Source organism: Ornithorhynchus anatinus, chromosome 21 (assembly GCF_004115215.2).
Source record: "Ornithorhynchus anatinus isolate Pmale09 chromosome 21, mOrnAna1.pri.v4, whole genome shotgun sequence".
NCBI classification, from domain to species: Eukaryota; Metazoa; Chordata; class Mammalia; order Monotremata; family Ornithorhynchidae; genus Ornithorhynchus; species Ornithorhynchus anatinus.
Genome location: NC_041748.1, coordinates 10,657,444 through 10,675,700, shown reverse-complemented (window position 1 = coordinate 10,675,700; position 18,257 = coordinate 10,657,444). Strand labels below are relative to the sequence as shown.

General features: G+C 42.5%; 1 protein-coding gene across 5 annotated transcripts in view; it reads right to left on the bottom strand.

The window, feature by feature from the left end:
* Positions 1-2,711: 2,711 nt before the first annotated feature.
* Positions 2,712-18,257, bottom strand: part of RNASET2 (ribonuclease T2) — a 38,227-nt gene continuing 22,681 nt past the window's right edge. For 4 of the 5 annotated variants that reach the window (XM_029049141.1, XM_029049140.2, XM_029049139.2 and 1 more), the window contains exons 7-10: positions 9,994-10,107; positions 8,850-8,892; positions 4,994-5,068; positions 2,712-3,583 (exon numbers count right to left, since the gene is read on the bottom strand). In XM_029049141.1, the coding sequence (XP_028904974.1) occupies positions 3,392-3,583; positions 4,994-5,068; positions 8,850-8,892; positions 9,994-10,107 (424 nt within the window). In that variant the 3' untranslated portion in view covers positions 2,712-3,391. The remainder of the gene's footprint in view (positions 3,584-4,993; positions 5,069-8,849; positions 8,893-9,993; positions 10,108-18,257) is intronic. The other variant, XM_029049144.2, reaches the window with a different exon arrangement.

Genomic DNA, 18,257 nt, shown 5'->3' with positions numbered 1-18,257 from the left:
AACAGTTTTGAAGGCAGAAGGGGAGAGAAACCAGAAAATAGAAGATTGAAGATAGTGTTAGGGCAGGGAGAAGAGTGGAAACTTGTGCTTTTGAGATGTCAGAGGGACTGAGTCCCTAGCATAGGTTGAGAGATTAAATTTTAATAGAAGGTATGGTCTACCTCTTGAGAAATAACTAGGAAGGAGGAGAATGTGGATATAGTAGCAGGAAGAGTGGGAGGAGGTAAGGATAACCCTGAGTGTAGTTCACATCAGATGTGTTCTCTATTTTGCGAACAAAGCATTTAGCAAGAATTGTCAGTTATTAGAAAGGGAAGCATAGTAGTAGTATTTATGAAGTGATTATGGAAGATATGTGAACACTGAGGCCTTCAGGAATGAATTAAAGACAGTTGAATAGGTGAGGGGGATCATGGGTTTGTGAATCTATCAGGGACATACAATTGCACTACTGAGCAGATAAAAAGACAAAGTTGTAGCAAAGAGACCAGCTTAGGGTTTCAAAATTATAGTTTTATACTGTGATCTGAGACTCTAAACAGTTTAAGAGTCAAAACTATGGGGCCATTTTCATGTATACTGACATTGTGCATCTCCTGTGTGGGGCTTGACATACAGAGAACATGACATTGTTTCTGCTCTCAAGTTGACAGTTTAACAGGAGTCTTTACCATTTTCTCTACAGTGAGACATCAGTATTCAGGGTGGGGTTGAAGGAGTGAAGGGACAGTAGGGAATTCAACTCCTACTATTCATTCCCTAGCCCTACCCACTTCCTTCAATCTCCTTTTGATGGAGTAGATGAAGGAAGCCTCAGACCATGTTGCAAACAGGAAAGGAGTCTTCCTATTGATGAGAATAAAGGAGTGCAGGGGGTTATCAGGGCATGGGGAAGCACAAGCTTAGCAAGGCATAGATGTCAAATCTGAGTTTGAGGATGGAAAACAAGGGGCAGGGATTGTAGTGAGGATGGGAAAGGCTTCAGAGAACTAATGGGCCCCAAGAGCCACCATGCTGGGTCTTTGTGATCCTGACTGGAAATTCTCACATCTTTGCAGAGATCTGGGATGAACAAGGCTAAAAGTCCAACTCAAGCCGGCACTTATGTGATATGGGACAGACAGGTGAAGGAGTCCACACAAGTGCTTAGTACAGTACTCTACACACAAGTAAGCACTCTATAAATGCCCTCCCACCACATCCCTGGGTGAGGACTGGGCTGGGTCTTTACTCCCTGGAAACTGTGAAGTCTGAGTCAGGATCCTCACTGCCTCTTCCATTCTGCTTCCGGTGGACAAGTCTGGCCCTCCTCTCAGGCCCTGGCTGAAGATGACGAGATGACATCTGCAGTATCTGTTAAGTGCTTACTATGTGCTATACCTTGTACTAGGTGCTAGGGTAGATACAATACAATTGAATCAAACCTAGATGGGCTCACAGATTAAGGGTGAGAGAAGCAGTGTTGCCCAGTAGATAAGAGTCAGAGGGTTTGCCTGCTAGGCTAAAAGTCCAACTCAAGCCGGCACTTATGTGATATGGGACAGACAGGTGAAGGAGTCCACACAAGTGCTTAGTACAGTACTCTACACACAAGTAAGCACTCTATAAATGCCCTCCCACCACATCCCTGGGTGAGGACTGGGCTGGGTCTTTACTCCCTGGAAACTGTGAAGTCTGAGTCAGGATCCTCACTGCCTCTTCCATTCTGCTTCCGGTGGACAAGTCTGGCCCTCCTCTCAGGCCCTGGCTGAAGATGACGAGATGACATCTGCAGTATCTGTTAAGTGCTTACTATGTGCTATACCTTGTACTAGGTGCTAGGGTAGATACAATACAATTGAATCAAACCTAGATGGGCTCACAGATTAAGGGTGAGAGAAGCAGTGTTGCCCAGTAGATAAGAGTCAGAGGGTTTGCCTGCTAGGCTAAAAGTCCAACTCAAGCCGGCACTTATGTGATATGGGACAGACAGGTGAAGGAGTCCACACAAGTGCTTAGTACAGTACTCTACACACAAGTAAGCACTCTATAAATGCCCTCCCACCACATCCCTGGGTGAGGACTGGGCTGGGTCTTTACTCCCTGGAAACTGTGAAGTCTGAGTCAGGATCCTCACTGCCTCTTCCATTCTGCTTCCGGTGGACAAGTCTGGCCCTCCTCTCAGGCCCTGGCTGAAGATGACGAGATGACATCTGCAGTATCTGTTAAGTGCTTACTATGTGCTATACCTTGTACTAGGTGCTAGGGTAGATACAATACAATTGAATCAAACCTAGATGGGCTCACAGATTAAGGGTGAGAGAAGCAGTGTTGCCCAGTAGATAAGAGTCAGAGGGTTTGCCTGCTAGGTGACCTTGGTCAAGTCACTTCACTTTTCCAGGATTCAGTTTCCTCCTCCGTAAAATGGGGACTTAGTACCTGTTCTCCTTCCTACTTAGATTGTGTGCCTCAGGGGGAACAAGGACTCTGACCGGCTTTATCATAAAACTATCCTAGCGCTTAGTTCAGTGACTGGCATGGCTAAGGTCTTGTATTGGGCACTGTGTTAACAAATGACTTTGCTTTGTATCCCCTTCCCTTTGTGATACCAGAAATAAGTGGGAACTTGGGACTGTAAGCTCATTGTTGGCAAGAAATAAATGTTATATTTTTGTGTTGTACTCTTGCAAGTGCTTAGTACAGTGCCCTGCATGTAGTAAGCACTCAATAAATCCAACTGATTATCTTTATTGGGGAAACAGACAATATTAGTACAGGGGGATGCAAGGCCAGAGAAGTGCAGGTAGGGACAGAGCCTTTAGTCCCTTCCATTTCTCTTCTTCCCCTTGCCAACCTCAATTACCTGAGATTTTTTTAGTGCAGTCAGCTCTGACGGGGAAGTGAAGGAAGGGTGAACATTTCTCTGAAGGGTAGCCAGCAAGGAGAATCTCTAGAGTTTTTCTATGGCTGGTTCTTTCCTATATCACATTCATTTGGGTGACTGAAGACTAGCTTGGCACATCATAAGCATCAAGTGAAGAGAGAATCTCCCTCAGTCTGGCATTAATGAATAGACACCCAAAGGGAAAATCAGGCAAAAAAGGGCTTACCTACCACCTTCACGATGAAACTCCTCTAAATTCACATGACCTCTCTCTACTCTGAGGTCTATTCTGCTCATTTAATATAACAAATGAAAATAAAACAGTGTGGGTTTTAACAAGTCATCACCAACATCTCAGGTTCAAGTTTTCTTTGTTCTCTTACTCTTCGAGAAACAGCTTGAAGTCCAGAAAGAGTGGGCCGATCCCATTTTGCACATTGCTTTCTTAAATCAAATAAGCTTGGGCTGCTTCGTGAACATTTCATTGCTTCGAAATGTATGTCCAGGATACTTGAAACAACTCTGTCATCAATTCTCAGGCTCCTCTGCGGGCGGGTAATAGGCTGGACCATCATCACAAACATGCAGAGTCGGACTCTCAGAAGACACATCATCCATCAGAGTCTTTTTGGTGGACTCCACCTCTGGATCAGTACAATTTCTCAACTCCAGGTTTTTAGTGAAACACAATTCAATCTGACCGATTATTTGTGCTTTCTCCTAGAAAGAGTAATCCAAAATGTTCATCATAATGTGGACCCTTGGAGAAAGGCTGGGGAATAAAGTCAACTCTATATATGCCCTGCATGTACATTTTCTATTTTGACTCAAATTTATAGCATGAAACATTCTAGATAATTTAGTTTTCTAATTATCATGTAAAATATTTGTTAAATGGCTCAAGACATACATTTTAAAGACAAACTTTTGAAAGAAGGGAGGAAAAGGGTCTTCTGGCATGGTGGGAAAAGAGGAATATGATATTTTAACCAACAACAAAAATCCCAGCTCTGCTAATGAGAACTCTATGGGGAAAAACAAGAAAATGAGAGGATGTTCAAGAATTGTCACCGACAATCAAAGTGGACTGCTCCAACAGAAGACCAGTGTGGTCTAGTGGAAAGAGCATAGGGCTTGGAGTCAGAGGACCTAGGTTCTAATCCCAGCTCCCCCACTTCTCTGTTGTGTAACCTTGGGGAAGTCACTTAACTTCTTTGTCCCTCAGTTACCTTATCTGTAAAATGGGGATTAAGACTGTGAACCCCATGTGGAACATGAACTGTGTCCAACCTGATTATCTTGTATTCATTCAATCGTATTTATTGAGCGCTTTCTGTGTGCTAAGTACTTGGAAAGTACTAAGTACTAAGTGCTTGGAAAGTATAATTCGGCAACAAATAGACAATCCCTACTCCACAGTCTAGAAGGGGGGAGACAGACAAAACAAAAACAAAACAAGGAGATAGACTTCAATAGCATCAATATAAATGAATAGAATTATAGATATATACACATCATTAATAAAGAGAATAATAAATATGTACCACAAGTGCTGTGGGGTGGGGAGGGGGGTAGAGCAGAGGGAGGGAGTAGGGGCGATGGGGATGAGAGGAGGAGCAGAGGAAAAGGGGGGATCAGTCTGGGAAGGGGTTCTGGAGTGGTGAGCTTTCAGCAGGGCTTTGAATGGGTGGAGTGTGCTAGTTTAGAGGTTGTGAGGAGGGAGGGCATTCCATGCCACAGGTAGGACATGGACCAGAGGTTGACAGAGGGATAGGTGAGAATGAAGCACAGTGAGGAGGTTAGTGGCAGAGGAGTGGAGTGTGCGGGCTGGGCTGTAGAAGGAGAGAAAGGAGGTGAGGTAAGAGGGGGCATGGTGATGGACAGCTTTGAAGCCAATAGTGAGGAGTTTTTGCTTGATATGAAGGTGAATAGGCAACTACTGGAAATTATTGAGGTGGGGTAATGTGCCCACAGCGTTTCTACAGAAAGATAATCCGGGCAGCAGAGTGAAGTATAGACCGAAGTGGGGTGCCTAATACAGTTCCTGGCACAGAGCAAGAGCTTATCAAATACCATTTTTTTTTAAAGGAGGCAAGGATAAATACAGGAACAGAGGAAAAATATAATTACCTGCTCTGGTGGAAGGCACTGGATTTTTGGTATTACTCCATACCAGCTGCAAAGGGTTTTCTTGATGTCTGAAATCTAAAATTAAGTTAATCAAACACCTGGAGGTTATAATGAGTTTCAGCAGGCATCAGTTGGGGCCATGATGTTGCCAACAGCTGGATCTCGACAGTAACTACATCCAGCGTTGATAGCCAGACCATGCTTGTCATTGCTATTGCACAGTTCCTCTGAGCATTGAGACCCAGACACTTTTCTTCATCCCGCCCAGTTCAGGAGCCACAGTACTGTCATGCCAAGTGAGAGCAGCCACCAAATTCCAGAAGCAGAAGAGGTAGGTGACAAGTCAGAGGTCATGCTAGGCCTAGACAATCCCCTTCCCTGCCCCAGCATAGGCAGTTAGTTCCTCAGCACCCACCACCAGGCTTGTCCTTTCCCAGGTGGGCCTGGGAAGGGAAAAAGAACTCAGGCACTTAGTACAGTGCCTGGCACATATATAGTAAGCACTTAACAAATACCATTTAAAAAAAAGGCAACTCTCTGGAATAAGTGACAAATGGGAATGTTTTGTCCCTAGGCTTAATTGGGGCAATTTTCCCAGGCCCCCTGGCCTCTACTAGTGGGTGAAATACTGGATGCCTCCCATATAGTTGGGGACAGAGAGTAGCAGTAGTCAGTCAGTCGTATTTACTGAGTGCTTACTGTGTGCATAGGACTGTATTAAACGCTTGGGAGAGTACAATATAACAATGTAATAAACACATTCCCTGCCCACGAGTTTAACATCTAGAGGAGGAGAGAGACATTAATAATAATAATAATAATAATAATAATTGTAGTATTTGTTAAACACTTACTATGTGCCAGTCACTGTACTAAGTGCTGGAGTGTGTAGAAGCAAATAGGGTTGAACCCAGTCCCTGTCCCATGTGGGGCTCACAGTCTCAATTCCATTTTACATATGAGTGAACTGAGACAGAGAGAAGTGAAGTGACTTGCCCAAGGTCACACAGCAGACAAGTGGCAGAGCCAGGATTAGAATCCATGACTTTGGAACTCCCTGGCCCGTGCTCTAATCCACTGCTGTGTGAACCTCTCTACAACTAAATTACCTCATCAGTAAAATAGGGAATAAGAGACTGTGAGCTCCATGTGGGACATGGACTGTATCCTACCTTATTAGCTTGTATCTACTACAGCACTTAGTACAGTGCTTAGCACATACAAAGTGTAAGTGCTTAACAAACACCATTTGAAAAAAAAAGCATCTCTCTGGTATAAGCCATTCTATTTCCCAATAAATAAATTGCAGATATGTACATAAATACTGTGGGCCTAGGGGGAAGGATGAATGAAGGAAGCAAGTCAGGGTGATGCAGAAGGGAGAGAGAGAAGAGGAAAGGAGGGTTTAGTTAAGGAAGGCCCCTTGGAGAGATGTGCCTTCACTATGACTTTGAAGGGAGGGAGGAGTGGGGGAGAATAACTGTCTATTGGATTTGAGGAGGGAGGGCGCTCCAGGCCAGAGGCTGGATGTTGGCAAGAAGCTGGTGCTCCCTTCTGTAGATAGGGAGGGACTCATACTATTCTGCTAGTTCCTGGAACTGTTTCCCCTAAGGACATCCCTAGCTTCAGTTTTCTTTCCCATTTGCCCTCCTACCCCTCCATCTCATCGTGGTTCGCCTATCATCATCTGTCTCCCAACTCCCTGCATCCATCTCCCATCTTCTGTGAGGAACCTCAGAGGATCCGTCATTCTTCTGGTCGCCTTGACAAAAAAAAGTTTTTGTGAATAGCCACTCTTACACCTTACTCAATATGGGCAATTGGTGCCAACCCACCTGACAAAGTTAAGTGGGTGATTAACTCCTTACCATTGGCTTTAAAGCACTGGATCACCTTGCCCCCTCCTATCTTACCCTGATGATTTCTTATTACAACCTAGCCCACACACTTAGCTCCACGAACACCAACTTACTCACTGTACCTTGTCTTGTCTTCTCATCACAGAGCCCTTATCCATGTCCTGCCTCTGGCCTAGAATCCCCTTCATATTCATTCATTGAGTGCTTACTGTAAGTGTTTTGGAGAGTACAACAAAATAATAGACACATTCCCTGTCCACAACATGCTTATAGTCTAGAAGGGGGAGACAGACATCAATACAAAACATCAATACAAACAAATAAAATTACAAATATGTACATGAGTGCTGTGGGGCTGGGATGGGGGAGAGCAAAGGGAGCAAGTCATTGTGATAAAGAAGGGAGTGGGAGATGAGGAAATGTAGGGCTGAGTCTAGGAAGGCCTCTTGGAGGAGATGTGCCTTCAATAAGGCTTGGAAGTGTGGGGCGGGGGGAGAGCAATTATCTTTAGGATTTGAAGAGGGAAGGCGTTCCAGGCCAGAGTCAGGACATGGGCGAGGAGTCAGCAGCTAAATAGGCGAGATCGAGGCACAATGAAAAGATTAGTAATAATAATAATAATGTTGGTATTTAAGTGCTTTCTATGTGCCAAGCACTGTTCTAAGCTTTGGGTCAGTTACAGGGTAATCAGGTTGTCCCACGTAGGGCTCACAGTCTTCATCCTCATTTTACAGATGAGCTAACTGAGGCACAGAGAAGTAAAGTGACTTGCCCAAGGTCACACAGCTGACAAGCAGCGTAGCCAGGATTAGACCCATGACCTCTGACTCCCAAGTCCAGGCTCTTTCCACTGAGCCACGCTACACCAGAGGAGTAAAGTGTGTGGGCTGTAGAAGGAGAGAGGTGAGATAGGAGGGGGGTAAGTTGGTGGAGTGCTTTAAAGACAGTGGTGAGGAGCAGAAAATGATCTGGGCAGCAGAGTGCAGTACTGCCTGGAGTAGGGAGAGGCAGGAGGCTGGAAGATCAGCAAGGAGGCTGATGTAATCCAGGCAGGATAAGATGAGTGACTGTATTAACATGGTAGCACTTTGGATGGAGAGGAAAGGGCAGATTTTAGCGACGTTGAGAAAATGGGACTGACATGATTTAGTGATGGATTGAATGTGTGGGTTGAATGACAGAGATCAGTCAAGGATAAAGCCAAGGTTAAGGGCTTGAGAGACAGGAAGGATGTTCGTATCCAACATATGATCACTCTCTTCACCTTCAAAGCCCGATTCAAATCACATCTCCAAGATGCTTTCCCCCACTTGGCCTCATTTCCTCTTCTCCCACTCCCTTCTGTACTGCCTTGGCACTTGGATATGTATCCTTTATTCGCTCCACCTTTAGCAGCACAGCACTTATATACATATCCGAAATTTCTCTGAATGTCTGTTTGCCCCTCTGCACTATAAACTCCTTGTAGGCAGGGAACATGTCTACCAACTCTGTTGAATTGTACTCCCCAAACATTTAGCTAAGTGCTCTGCACACCATAAGTATTCAATAAATTACACTGATTGATTGATGCAATTATCACTATCCTTTTGGGGCTACAAAGTGGAACTACTCTTCCATCCAGGGTGTTTCTGTCTCTAATGGCAATGAGAATAACTGGATGGAAGCCAGCAGGAAGAAAGCTACAATAAGAAACTCATTCCATGTTGGTCTCTTCCAATCAGAGTTGTCTGAAACTGAAATAAATTGTTCATTTCCACTTGCACTGGAGATACCAGAATGTAATCATTTTTATTTTAGTCATTTCCACTAATCAGCAATTTCAGAGCAAACCTGGTCCAAAGAACTTATAATTTCAATAAGAGCAGAGGGAAGCTTCTGGCTGTATAATTTCAGAGTAGCATTTGTGTTGTTACCTTAAGTAGTTTATTTGTGTGGCTAGGGCTTCATCTTTGATAAAAACTTTGCTAAGGAAGCAGAAAAAGTGAAAATCTTACCTGGTAGGTGTTAGATGGCTCTATCCCAAATTTCAAGAGGACACTGAAACCAAAAAACACACATCTTCATGATGATGACTAACTCCAGTCAAGTTTCATACAAAATGAGGACGACACCCAGTCCACAGCAGGTGCATTTAAAAATAAAGGTTTGTTTTACACAGAATTTTAATAAGACCTTTCCTTCTGTTGTACCATCATAGGTGGTCTTGTCTCCTCCAGCCACACAGCCAAAAGCAAGACTTACACAACTTGACACAGGCCAATTTTGGACGACAGGGTAAGATCCCCAACTCAGGGAACTTCCATCTGATATAATGTATGAGGCTGCCATTTTCAGACAAAGGCTGTGACATCCACATGAACAAAAGACACAGTGATACAGAGACAGCAGGCTAGAAGTAGATGGCAGCCTCTGGATTTTGGCTGCTGGTTGCAGAGATTTGAAGTTAAAGTTGCCCCTCTTCCCTTTGCTAAGCTCAAGGTCACCCCCCAACCTAATCACCCAACCTATGTGAAGAACTACAAAATGTAGTTTGTGTCCCCACCTTCCAATTTTCTCAGTAACTTTTGATTCACCAACTCTAATTCATAAAATTTAGTCTAATGAATGTTTCTCCCAATGCAATCTTTACTCTCTGAATAGAAAAGGAATTTAAATCAGAGAATACAAATTCCTCACCCTTTCCCAATTATTTACCTTAGAGGACTTTGATTTAGGTTTCAAATACCTTAAATGGTGATTATCTGTTCAACTCATTCCTCAGCAAGTAATTGGTGAATTGGAAAAACCCTCTATTTGGAGTGGATGTTCCACAAAGTCCTAATGAATAGACCAAAGTATCTTGCAATACAGGTCAAAGAGTAAATACCAAAGTTAGTTGATATAACACTGGAACAACCTACTGAAGGTGTCACGTGATCTGAAACTGCTAAATATACTGCTAGAGTTCCCTTTCTTGACTTCACTTAAGTGTAACAGGCAGGTTTAGTTTGTTGAATTTGGCTTCAAAGTGAAACCTAGCAGGAAATTACACTTTGTATTTTCAAAGAGTAGAGAAATCAGTAATAGGGCCATGAGAAATATATTCAATGGCCCAAAAATCCACTCAGTGACACCAAAACCAATGGATACAAAACACACCTGTTCAAGTCAATTTTTTTATAGAGATCCAGACTTTTGCCAAAGTACTTTTTCTGAGAATTCAGAATGTCTAGCTGGGCTGCACAAGTCCCATGCTTCTCCCATTCATGCTTCCTGGTGTGAAACAAAAAAATCAGAGTCTAAGAGATCAAACAGCATGAAATTGAGATTGAAACATCCACCTAGGTTACTTTCCATTTACAGCAATAAACAGTATTTGAGTACTTACTGTGTGCTGAGTTTAACATTTAAGCGAGTACAATACAACAGAGTAGGTAGATGTTTCCTTCCCACAAGAATCTTATATTCTAAAGGGGGTAATTTCATTTATTCATTCAATTGTGTTTACTGAGTGCTTACTGAGTGCAGAACACTGTTCTAAGCGCTTGGTATGTACAATTCGGCAAAAAGATAGACATTGCAAGATACACATTAAAATAAATTACAGATATTTACATAAGTTCTATGGAGCTGTGGGTGGGAAGAATATCAAGTGCTTATGAGAAACCGATCCAAGTGCATAGACAACACAGAAGGGAGAGGGAGTAGGGGAAATAAAGGGTTAGTTGGGGAAGGCCTCTTAGAGATCTGATTTTCACAAGGCTTTAAAGATGCAGAAAGGGGTGGTCTTTGATTATGAAGGGGGAAAGAGTTCTAGGCCACAGGGAGGACATGGAAAAGGGTTAGGTAGCAAAATAGACTAGCTCAAGGTACAGTGAGTAACTTGACATAGGAGAAGCAAAGTGTGCAGACTGGGATGTAGTACAAAATCAGTGACTTAAGGTAGGAAGGGGAAAGTTGATTGAGTGCCTTAAAGCTGATGGTAATGAGTATCTGCTTGATGCAGAGGTAGGTGAGACACTGGAGGTTCTTGAGGGATGTGGACTTAATGTTTTTTTAGAATAGTGATCTCGGCAGCAGAGTGAAGTAAGGAATGAGTAGAGACAAGGAGGCTGGGAGGCTAGTGAAGACTGATGCAGTATAAGATGGAATGCTTGGATCAGCATAGGAGCAGTTTGGATGGAGAGGAAAGGGTGGATTTTAGCAATGTTTTGAATTTAGAACACACAGGATTTGATGAGAGATTGAATATATGGGTTGAATGAGACCGATGATTTGAGGATAATGCCAAGGTTACAGATTTGAACAACACAGGGGAATGGTGCTGTCTACAGTGATGGGGAAGAAATGAGCTTAGGTGGGACAATGGGGATTTCTGTTTTGGACATGTTAAGTTTGAGTTGTCAGCAGGACATCCACGTTGAGATGTTTGAAAGGTAGGAGAAAATGCGAGACTACAGAGAAGGAGAAAGGACAGGGCTGGGGAGACAGATTTGGGAATCATCTGGATGAAGTGGGTAGTTGAAGCTATGGGAGCAAATGAAATTTCCAAGGGAGTTAATTTAGATGGGGGACTCAGAATTGAATCTTGAGGTACTTCCACATATGAAGGGTGGGAGGCAGAGGTGGAGCGGGTGGAGAACCAGGAGAGGTCAGTGTCAGGGAAGCCAAGGTTAGATAACATTTCCAGGAGAAGGGGTAGTCCACAGTGTCGAAAACAGCTGAAATGTCAAGGAAAAAGGACGGAACAGAGGCTACTGAATTTGGCAAGAAGGTCATTGGTGACCTTAGAGAGGGCACTTTCTTTGGAGTGAAAGAGAGTGGAAGCCAGAATGGGGAAGCAGGGTCAGGAAGAGGTGTACCCCAAAATACATCCATTATATGTTCCTCAAAAACATGGGTGCATCATGAACCATTCATTCAATAGTATTTATTGAGCACTTACTATGTGCAGAGCACTGTACTAAGCGCTTGGAATGAACAAGTCGGCAACAGATAGAGACAGTCCCTGCCATTTGACGGGCTTACAGTTTAATCGGGGGGACGGACAGACAAGAACAATGGCAATAAATAGAGTCAAGGGGAAGAACATCTCGTAAAAACAATGGCAACTAAATAGAATCAAGGCGATGTACATTTCATTAACAAAATAAATAGGGTAATGGAAATATATACAGTTGAGCGGACGAGTACAGTGCTGAGGGGATGGGAAGGGAGAGGGGGAGGAGCAGAGGGAAAGGGGGAAAAGAGGGTTTAGCTGCGGAGAGGTGAAGGGGGGGTGGTAGAAGGAGTAGAGGGAGAAGAGGAGCTCAGTCTGGGAAGGCCTCTTGGAGGAGGTGAGTTTTAAGTAGGGTTTTGAAGAGGGGAAGAGAATCAGTTTGGCGGAGGTGAGGAGGGAGGGCATTCCGGGACCGCGGGAGGACGTGGCCCAGGGGTCGACGGCGGGATAGGCGAGACCGAGGGACGGTGAGGAGGTGGGCAGCGGAGGAGCGGAGCGTGCGGGGTGGGCGGTAGAAAGAGAGAAGGGAGGAGAGGTAGGCAGGGGCAAGATGATGTAGAGCCTTGAAGCCTAGAGTGAGGAGTTTTTGTTTGGAGCGGAGGTTGATAGGCAACCACTGGAGTTGTTTAAGAAGCATATTATGGGATATGCTTCTCTCATAGATTTAAATATAATTTGTTAGTTTCCTGTTTCAAAACCAGATCCACTGCAAGATGATGGGTTTTAAAGGAAACTGAAAGTTATACTGTAGATCACTCCCCACCCTGCCTTATCTCGTACCCTCCTGGGAATAACCTAGAGCATTGGGGAACAACACTGTTATAGAGCATGAGAAGTGTAGAAAGACCAGATGAGAAGCTGAAAAAAGGACAGAGAATTGAGGGGAATCTCAAAACAATTGTTTCAGTGCTTGCCACATAGTAATCACTTAAATTACAATAATACTCCCTCTCCTGTCACCTCTGTACTTGGTTCTGTACTGTCCCTTCGAGTCCTTGATGACATTCACCCCTCCCTCAGCCCCAGAGCATGTAGGTACACACCTTTAATTTATTTTTATGTCTTTCCTTCTAAACTGGTAAGTCCCTTGCAGGCAGGGGACCATAGTTACCAACTCTGACATAGGCTACTCTCTCAAGTGCTTAATACACAATAGCTAAGAGCTCAGGTTACATCAGATGTAGGCTGAGATGAATAAAAATGCCATGGTTCAAATGTTCAGATATTCCTGCTGAGCCCCAGATGGTACTAAAGCAGATGCCTGTCATTTGACAGTTATTAGTACATGGACATTGTTACCAAGTGTTTGCTAGGTGTTCACATGGAAGCAAAAAGAGCATTTCATCACTTTCTTTCTCTAACAGGCCAGGTACAGGCTAACTGCCTAGGGATACAGCCTTCAAATGCAAAACAGAAAGCATTAAGGCAGTCATTTTACCAACTACAAAAGTATTTTCATCCTTTCAGTCTTTACCCCAGTTCCCACTTCCCTGTGGAGTTAAACTGGCGTGAAAGTGAATGCCTTCAATACAGTATTAGTTGTACTGTGACTTTATCAACCAGGCAATTTCCATTACCCTGATAATCCCAAACATTGGCAATCCTGGTCATTGTTCTCTTGGGGAGAAGTTTAAGAGGAGGAGGCAGTTGCCAACCAGATTAAGAGAGAGTGATTTCAGCTTTCCACACTAGGTGAGCTTTTGTTTTCTGCTGTTCCCCTAGTTTTCTATTGTCTGGGGTCCAGTGGCAGGGGGTGGTAATGTGACTACCAAACAGTAATTCTATCACTTAAACTAATCAGAAAGTGTAAGACTTAAACTTAAGCCCTCACAGGCCTTCTTGATGCTTTCTGAGGTATCACTGTGATTCTTCAGAGCCCCCTGCTCAACAGTCTAATCAACCACATTTAATGCCTGATTACCAAGTTTTTATGTGATCACCTGGCCTCAGTGGTAGGCAGAGAGATTATTTCCAGGGCAATATTAAAATCTTGGTACAAAGAGCACCATATTCCCTGTGAAGAGACACCAAATGAATATATTCAGCCAACAGTTGGAATGGATTTAGAATTATGTGATAGCAGTGCCTGGAGCACTCACATTTGAATCCAAGGTTTAATTATTGCTTCAGCTCAACAAAATGTTACCTCATGAAGAAACACAACCTTCCAACATGCTGAATTACAGATTAAAATAAAAGTTAATTCATTGGTGAAGCCAGTTTTTGTGCGAATTGCTGCAATTCTTTTGAAGTGCATCAATTTTTCTTTCTGGTTTTTACATTGAAAGAAAAAATGTTAGGTTGAAAAATGAGAGAAAGAAAAAGCATAATGCCTTTCTCTGAATACTCCAGTATCAATAGCAACTTACACAGTATCATCATCACCATCGGTGTTTACTGAGCGCTCACTATGTGCAGAGCACTGTACTAAGAACTTGGGAGAGCACAAAACTGCAGAGTTGATAGATGTGTTCTTGTAATATAAAAAATAATCGTGGTATTTGTTAAGCTCTTACTATTAGTCAAGTACTGTACTAGATATAAGATAATCAGGTCCCACATGAGGCTCACCGTCTAGGTAGGAGAGAGAACAGGTATTGAAGCCCCATTTTACAAAGGAGGGTCTGTGGCACAGAGAAGTTAAGTAACTTGTCCAAGGTTATACAGCAGATAACTGGTGTAGCTGGGTCCTCTGATTCCAAAGCCTGTGCTCTTTCCACTAGGCTAGATAAGGACGATGTGTTTTGAAAGCAGTTAAGACTCTTTCATTGAAATGAAGCAGTTTTACCTTTTTAGGGAGTTGGTGGGTTAGTCTAGTCTAGTAAACAGTTTCTGAGCAGAGATAATGTCTACTTTATTGTACTCTATCAAGTGTTTAGCTTAGTTTTTCTGCTGTTTAGGGCTCAAAGACTTAACAGAAAGCTTTTGTTGCTTTCTATGCAATCTGCAAGAATATATGAGTTCTGTAACAAATACCATTTTGAGAAGTAGTGTGGCCTAGTGTAAAGAGCAGAGGCCTGGGAGTTAGGGCACCTGGGCTAAAAATCCCAGCTCTGCCACTTACTTGCTATTTAACCTTGAGCAAGTCACTTAACTTCTCTGTGTCTGTTTCCTCATCTGTAAAATAGGGATTAAATCCTAATCCCTCCCACCTAGACTGTGAGTCCCATGTGGGACAGGACATGTGTCCAACCTGATAACCCTGTGTCTATCCCAGTGTTTAGAACAGTGCTTGGCACAAAGTAAGCACTTAACCAATACTATAATTATTCATTATTATTTGAATTTCCCAACTTGGCACATCAAAAAAAATTAGTAACAAAGAGGCTTCTTTTGTGTGTGGAAATTCTTTAAAATTTAAGTAAAACCTCCCAAATCCAAACCCTTTGCTGCAGATCTGTGCACTATCATTTTAAAAATGATGTCACTTTGAAGAAATATTGGACTGGGAAGAAATCCAGGAAATCATCTGAAAAAGCAAATGTGTCTCATGTGATTAAGCTGTTTTCAACTTAGAAACAGAGTGCATTATGTGTAAACAGCTTTTATATAATCCACCAGAACCTTCTGTCCAGCAGCCCTGAATGATGCTAATGTAGAGGCATTTGGAAGTATAGAGTGAACAACGTGTAAGTAGCAAAAGGAATAAGAAAACTAAAGTATCTTGCTTTATTTACTTCTACATATGAATAGTCTATAAACATTTTAAATCATTTTTTGATTTGGATCTTTTAGTTAGAAAACTAAACAAAATGATCACTGGGTCCCTTTATATTTGAATTGTTTTAAGTATCTTCCTTGTTCAAATATTACTGTTTTAATGACTGATTAGAAAAGAAGGCTAAAATGCATATTTTGATATTTCAAATTAAGTGGTTACCATAGCTTCCTTATTTTGTAGTTTTGAGTGAAGTGGTAAATAACATGCTGCTTTTTTCCCATGTTATTCCCATTTTAATGCACTGTAACTCACTTTCTAGAATTCAGGTTGTTCTGAACAAGCGGGACTACCTTTACTTTAGATATGGGGTATCCTTATCTGAAACTGTTATTGCATTTTATTTTTCAAAACCTCCTTCTAAAATAAATTTCAATTCCCGACCTAGGATCCACTAATTCTAAAACAACTTCATTAGCCCATTCAATGTGAGGACATTCTCCAATCAACAACTTCAACATCACCTATGGCAGTTTTGAAAAGGCACTGTAAACACTATAGCAGCATCAGAATAGCAATTTCATTACTTTTTTGAAAGAGCTTTATCTCCATTCACAAGTCCTCCTAAACTTTACACAGAAATTCTTTTAGGAGGAAATACTAACCTGAGAAAAACTAGAAACTTTGTGTAAGGTATATGCTTAGTCCCACAGCTTAGTAAAGCAACTATGGTAAGGACTGTCTTTTTTCCCCACCAACAAGAGCCCCTGCTTTGTACATTCTGGGCTGCCGGGATAAAAGCCACTGTCACGCACTCTCAGACCCCTCTACCGAAGCCAAGAAGAGCACCCTGGTAACTAACTGCTGCTTTCTCTTCTAACACCAAGGGTCTCTGCTCCTGACATGCTCCAGACTCTCTGGGCTGGGGATAAAAGCTGCTGCTGTGCACTCTCAGTGTCCACCATACAGGACAGCCAAATATGCTGCTACCTAGTAACCAGAACTAACTTTCCTCTGTGCTGTCGAAGACAAGCCAGCCCATCCTACCTTCTGTCACCCAGGTGGGAAAGAGAAGGGCAGCCGCAACATGAGGTCTCCACAAACACTCAGGAAAACTGGTGGCTGCTGTATTGGTTACTGTGGTGTTCTGGTTGTGCTTTGGACTCTAAGCCATGAAGATCCTGAAATCCTGCACTTCTAGCCACAACATCCTCCTGATTTTTGTTTCCATCTTTGTGTATTATGTTGTTTTAAGTGTTTTATTGCTTCATCACTCCTGATGTGTCTGTCTCCAGCCCCCTCTCCTCAACTTATATTAAACTGTAGGCCTCCCCCAGCCCGCCCTGCCAGAGGGACAGAGACTGTATCTAATTCTTAAGGAAGATCCTATTTTCCACTTTTTTTAATCACAGAATGAAATGGAATAACAAAATAACCCATTTTTTAAAATGGTATTTGTTAAACACTTACTATGTGCCAGGCACTGTACTAAACACTGGAGAAGATATAAGGTAATTAAGTTGGACATAGTCTCCGTCCCACATAAAGCTCAGTCTTAATCCCCATTTTACAGATGAGGTAACTGAGTCACAGAGAGTTAAGTGACTTGCCTATGATAACACAGCAGACAGGTGGCAGAGCTGGGATTAGAATGTATGTTCTCTGATTCCTAGGCCTGTGCTCTTTCCACTCGGCCACACTGCTTCTCATATTTATTAATAGTATTTATTGAACACCTATTTTCTTCATTGACTTGTACTAGCCACTTGGGAACATACTGAGTTCTGGGAGAATGTGTGTTTTCTCCATGAATTTTAGCATTCTTCCAAAAATGTGAGCCTGCTTGGATATAGCACAACACCATATCAGGAGAAATTATTGTGTTCATACATCTGTGCACACTATCTGACACAGTGAGTTCTATCTTGAGAGATTTCCCTAATGTGGGATTCTGTTTTATGGAAAACTTAAACAAATCTTAACGTCCAAACAAGCCATAACACTAACTCTCTGCCATCCTAAGTGCAGAAACACGGAAGTCCCCAATGTTCTAAATGTTTTAAAAGCCTCATTCCCTGCTTCATCCACCCTCTGAACAAACTTTTTTTTATAATTCAAAGGAGGAGAGATTTTTAAAGATCCACTCTAGTCATAAATCCCAACTTAATTGCTTATTTTCAAGTGGAAGAAAGCACTGGGCTGAGAGCCAGGTTTTAATCCCAGCTCTGCCACTTACCTGCTATGTGACCTTGGGCAATTAATTGAACTTCTTGGTGTCTAAATTTCCTCATCTGTAAAATATGAAATCACTGCTCTTAGACTTTGAGCCCTGTGTGGGACAGGGACTATGCCTGATTTGATGATCTTGTATCTACCCTAGTATTGAGCACAGTGCTTGATGTTCTGTAATCACTTAAATATCACAAAATTATTATATTATTACCAACATTTCTTTAAGAGATTTGTTTCTTTTGTATGTGACTGTCTTCCCCTACCTAGACTGAGCAAGGACCATGTCATTTTTTAATTGTATTTATTAATAATAATAATAATAATAATAATGATGATGGTATTTGTTAAGCACTTACTATGTGCCAGGCACTGTACTAAGCACTGGGGTGCATGCAAGCAAATCAGATTGGCTACAGTTCTTGCCCCATTTGGGGCTCACAGTCTCAATACCCACATGAGATAACCGAGGACCAGAGTAGTGAAATGACTTACCCAAGGTCACAGAGCAGACATATGGTGGAGCCGGGATTAGAA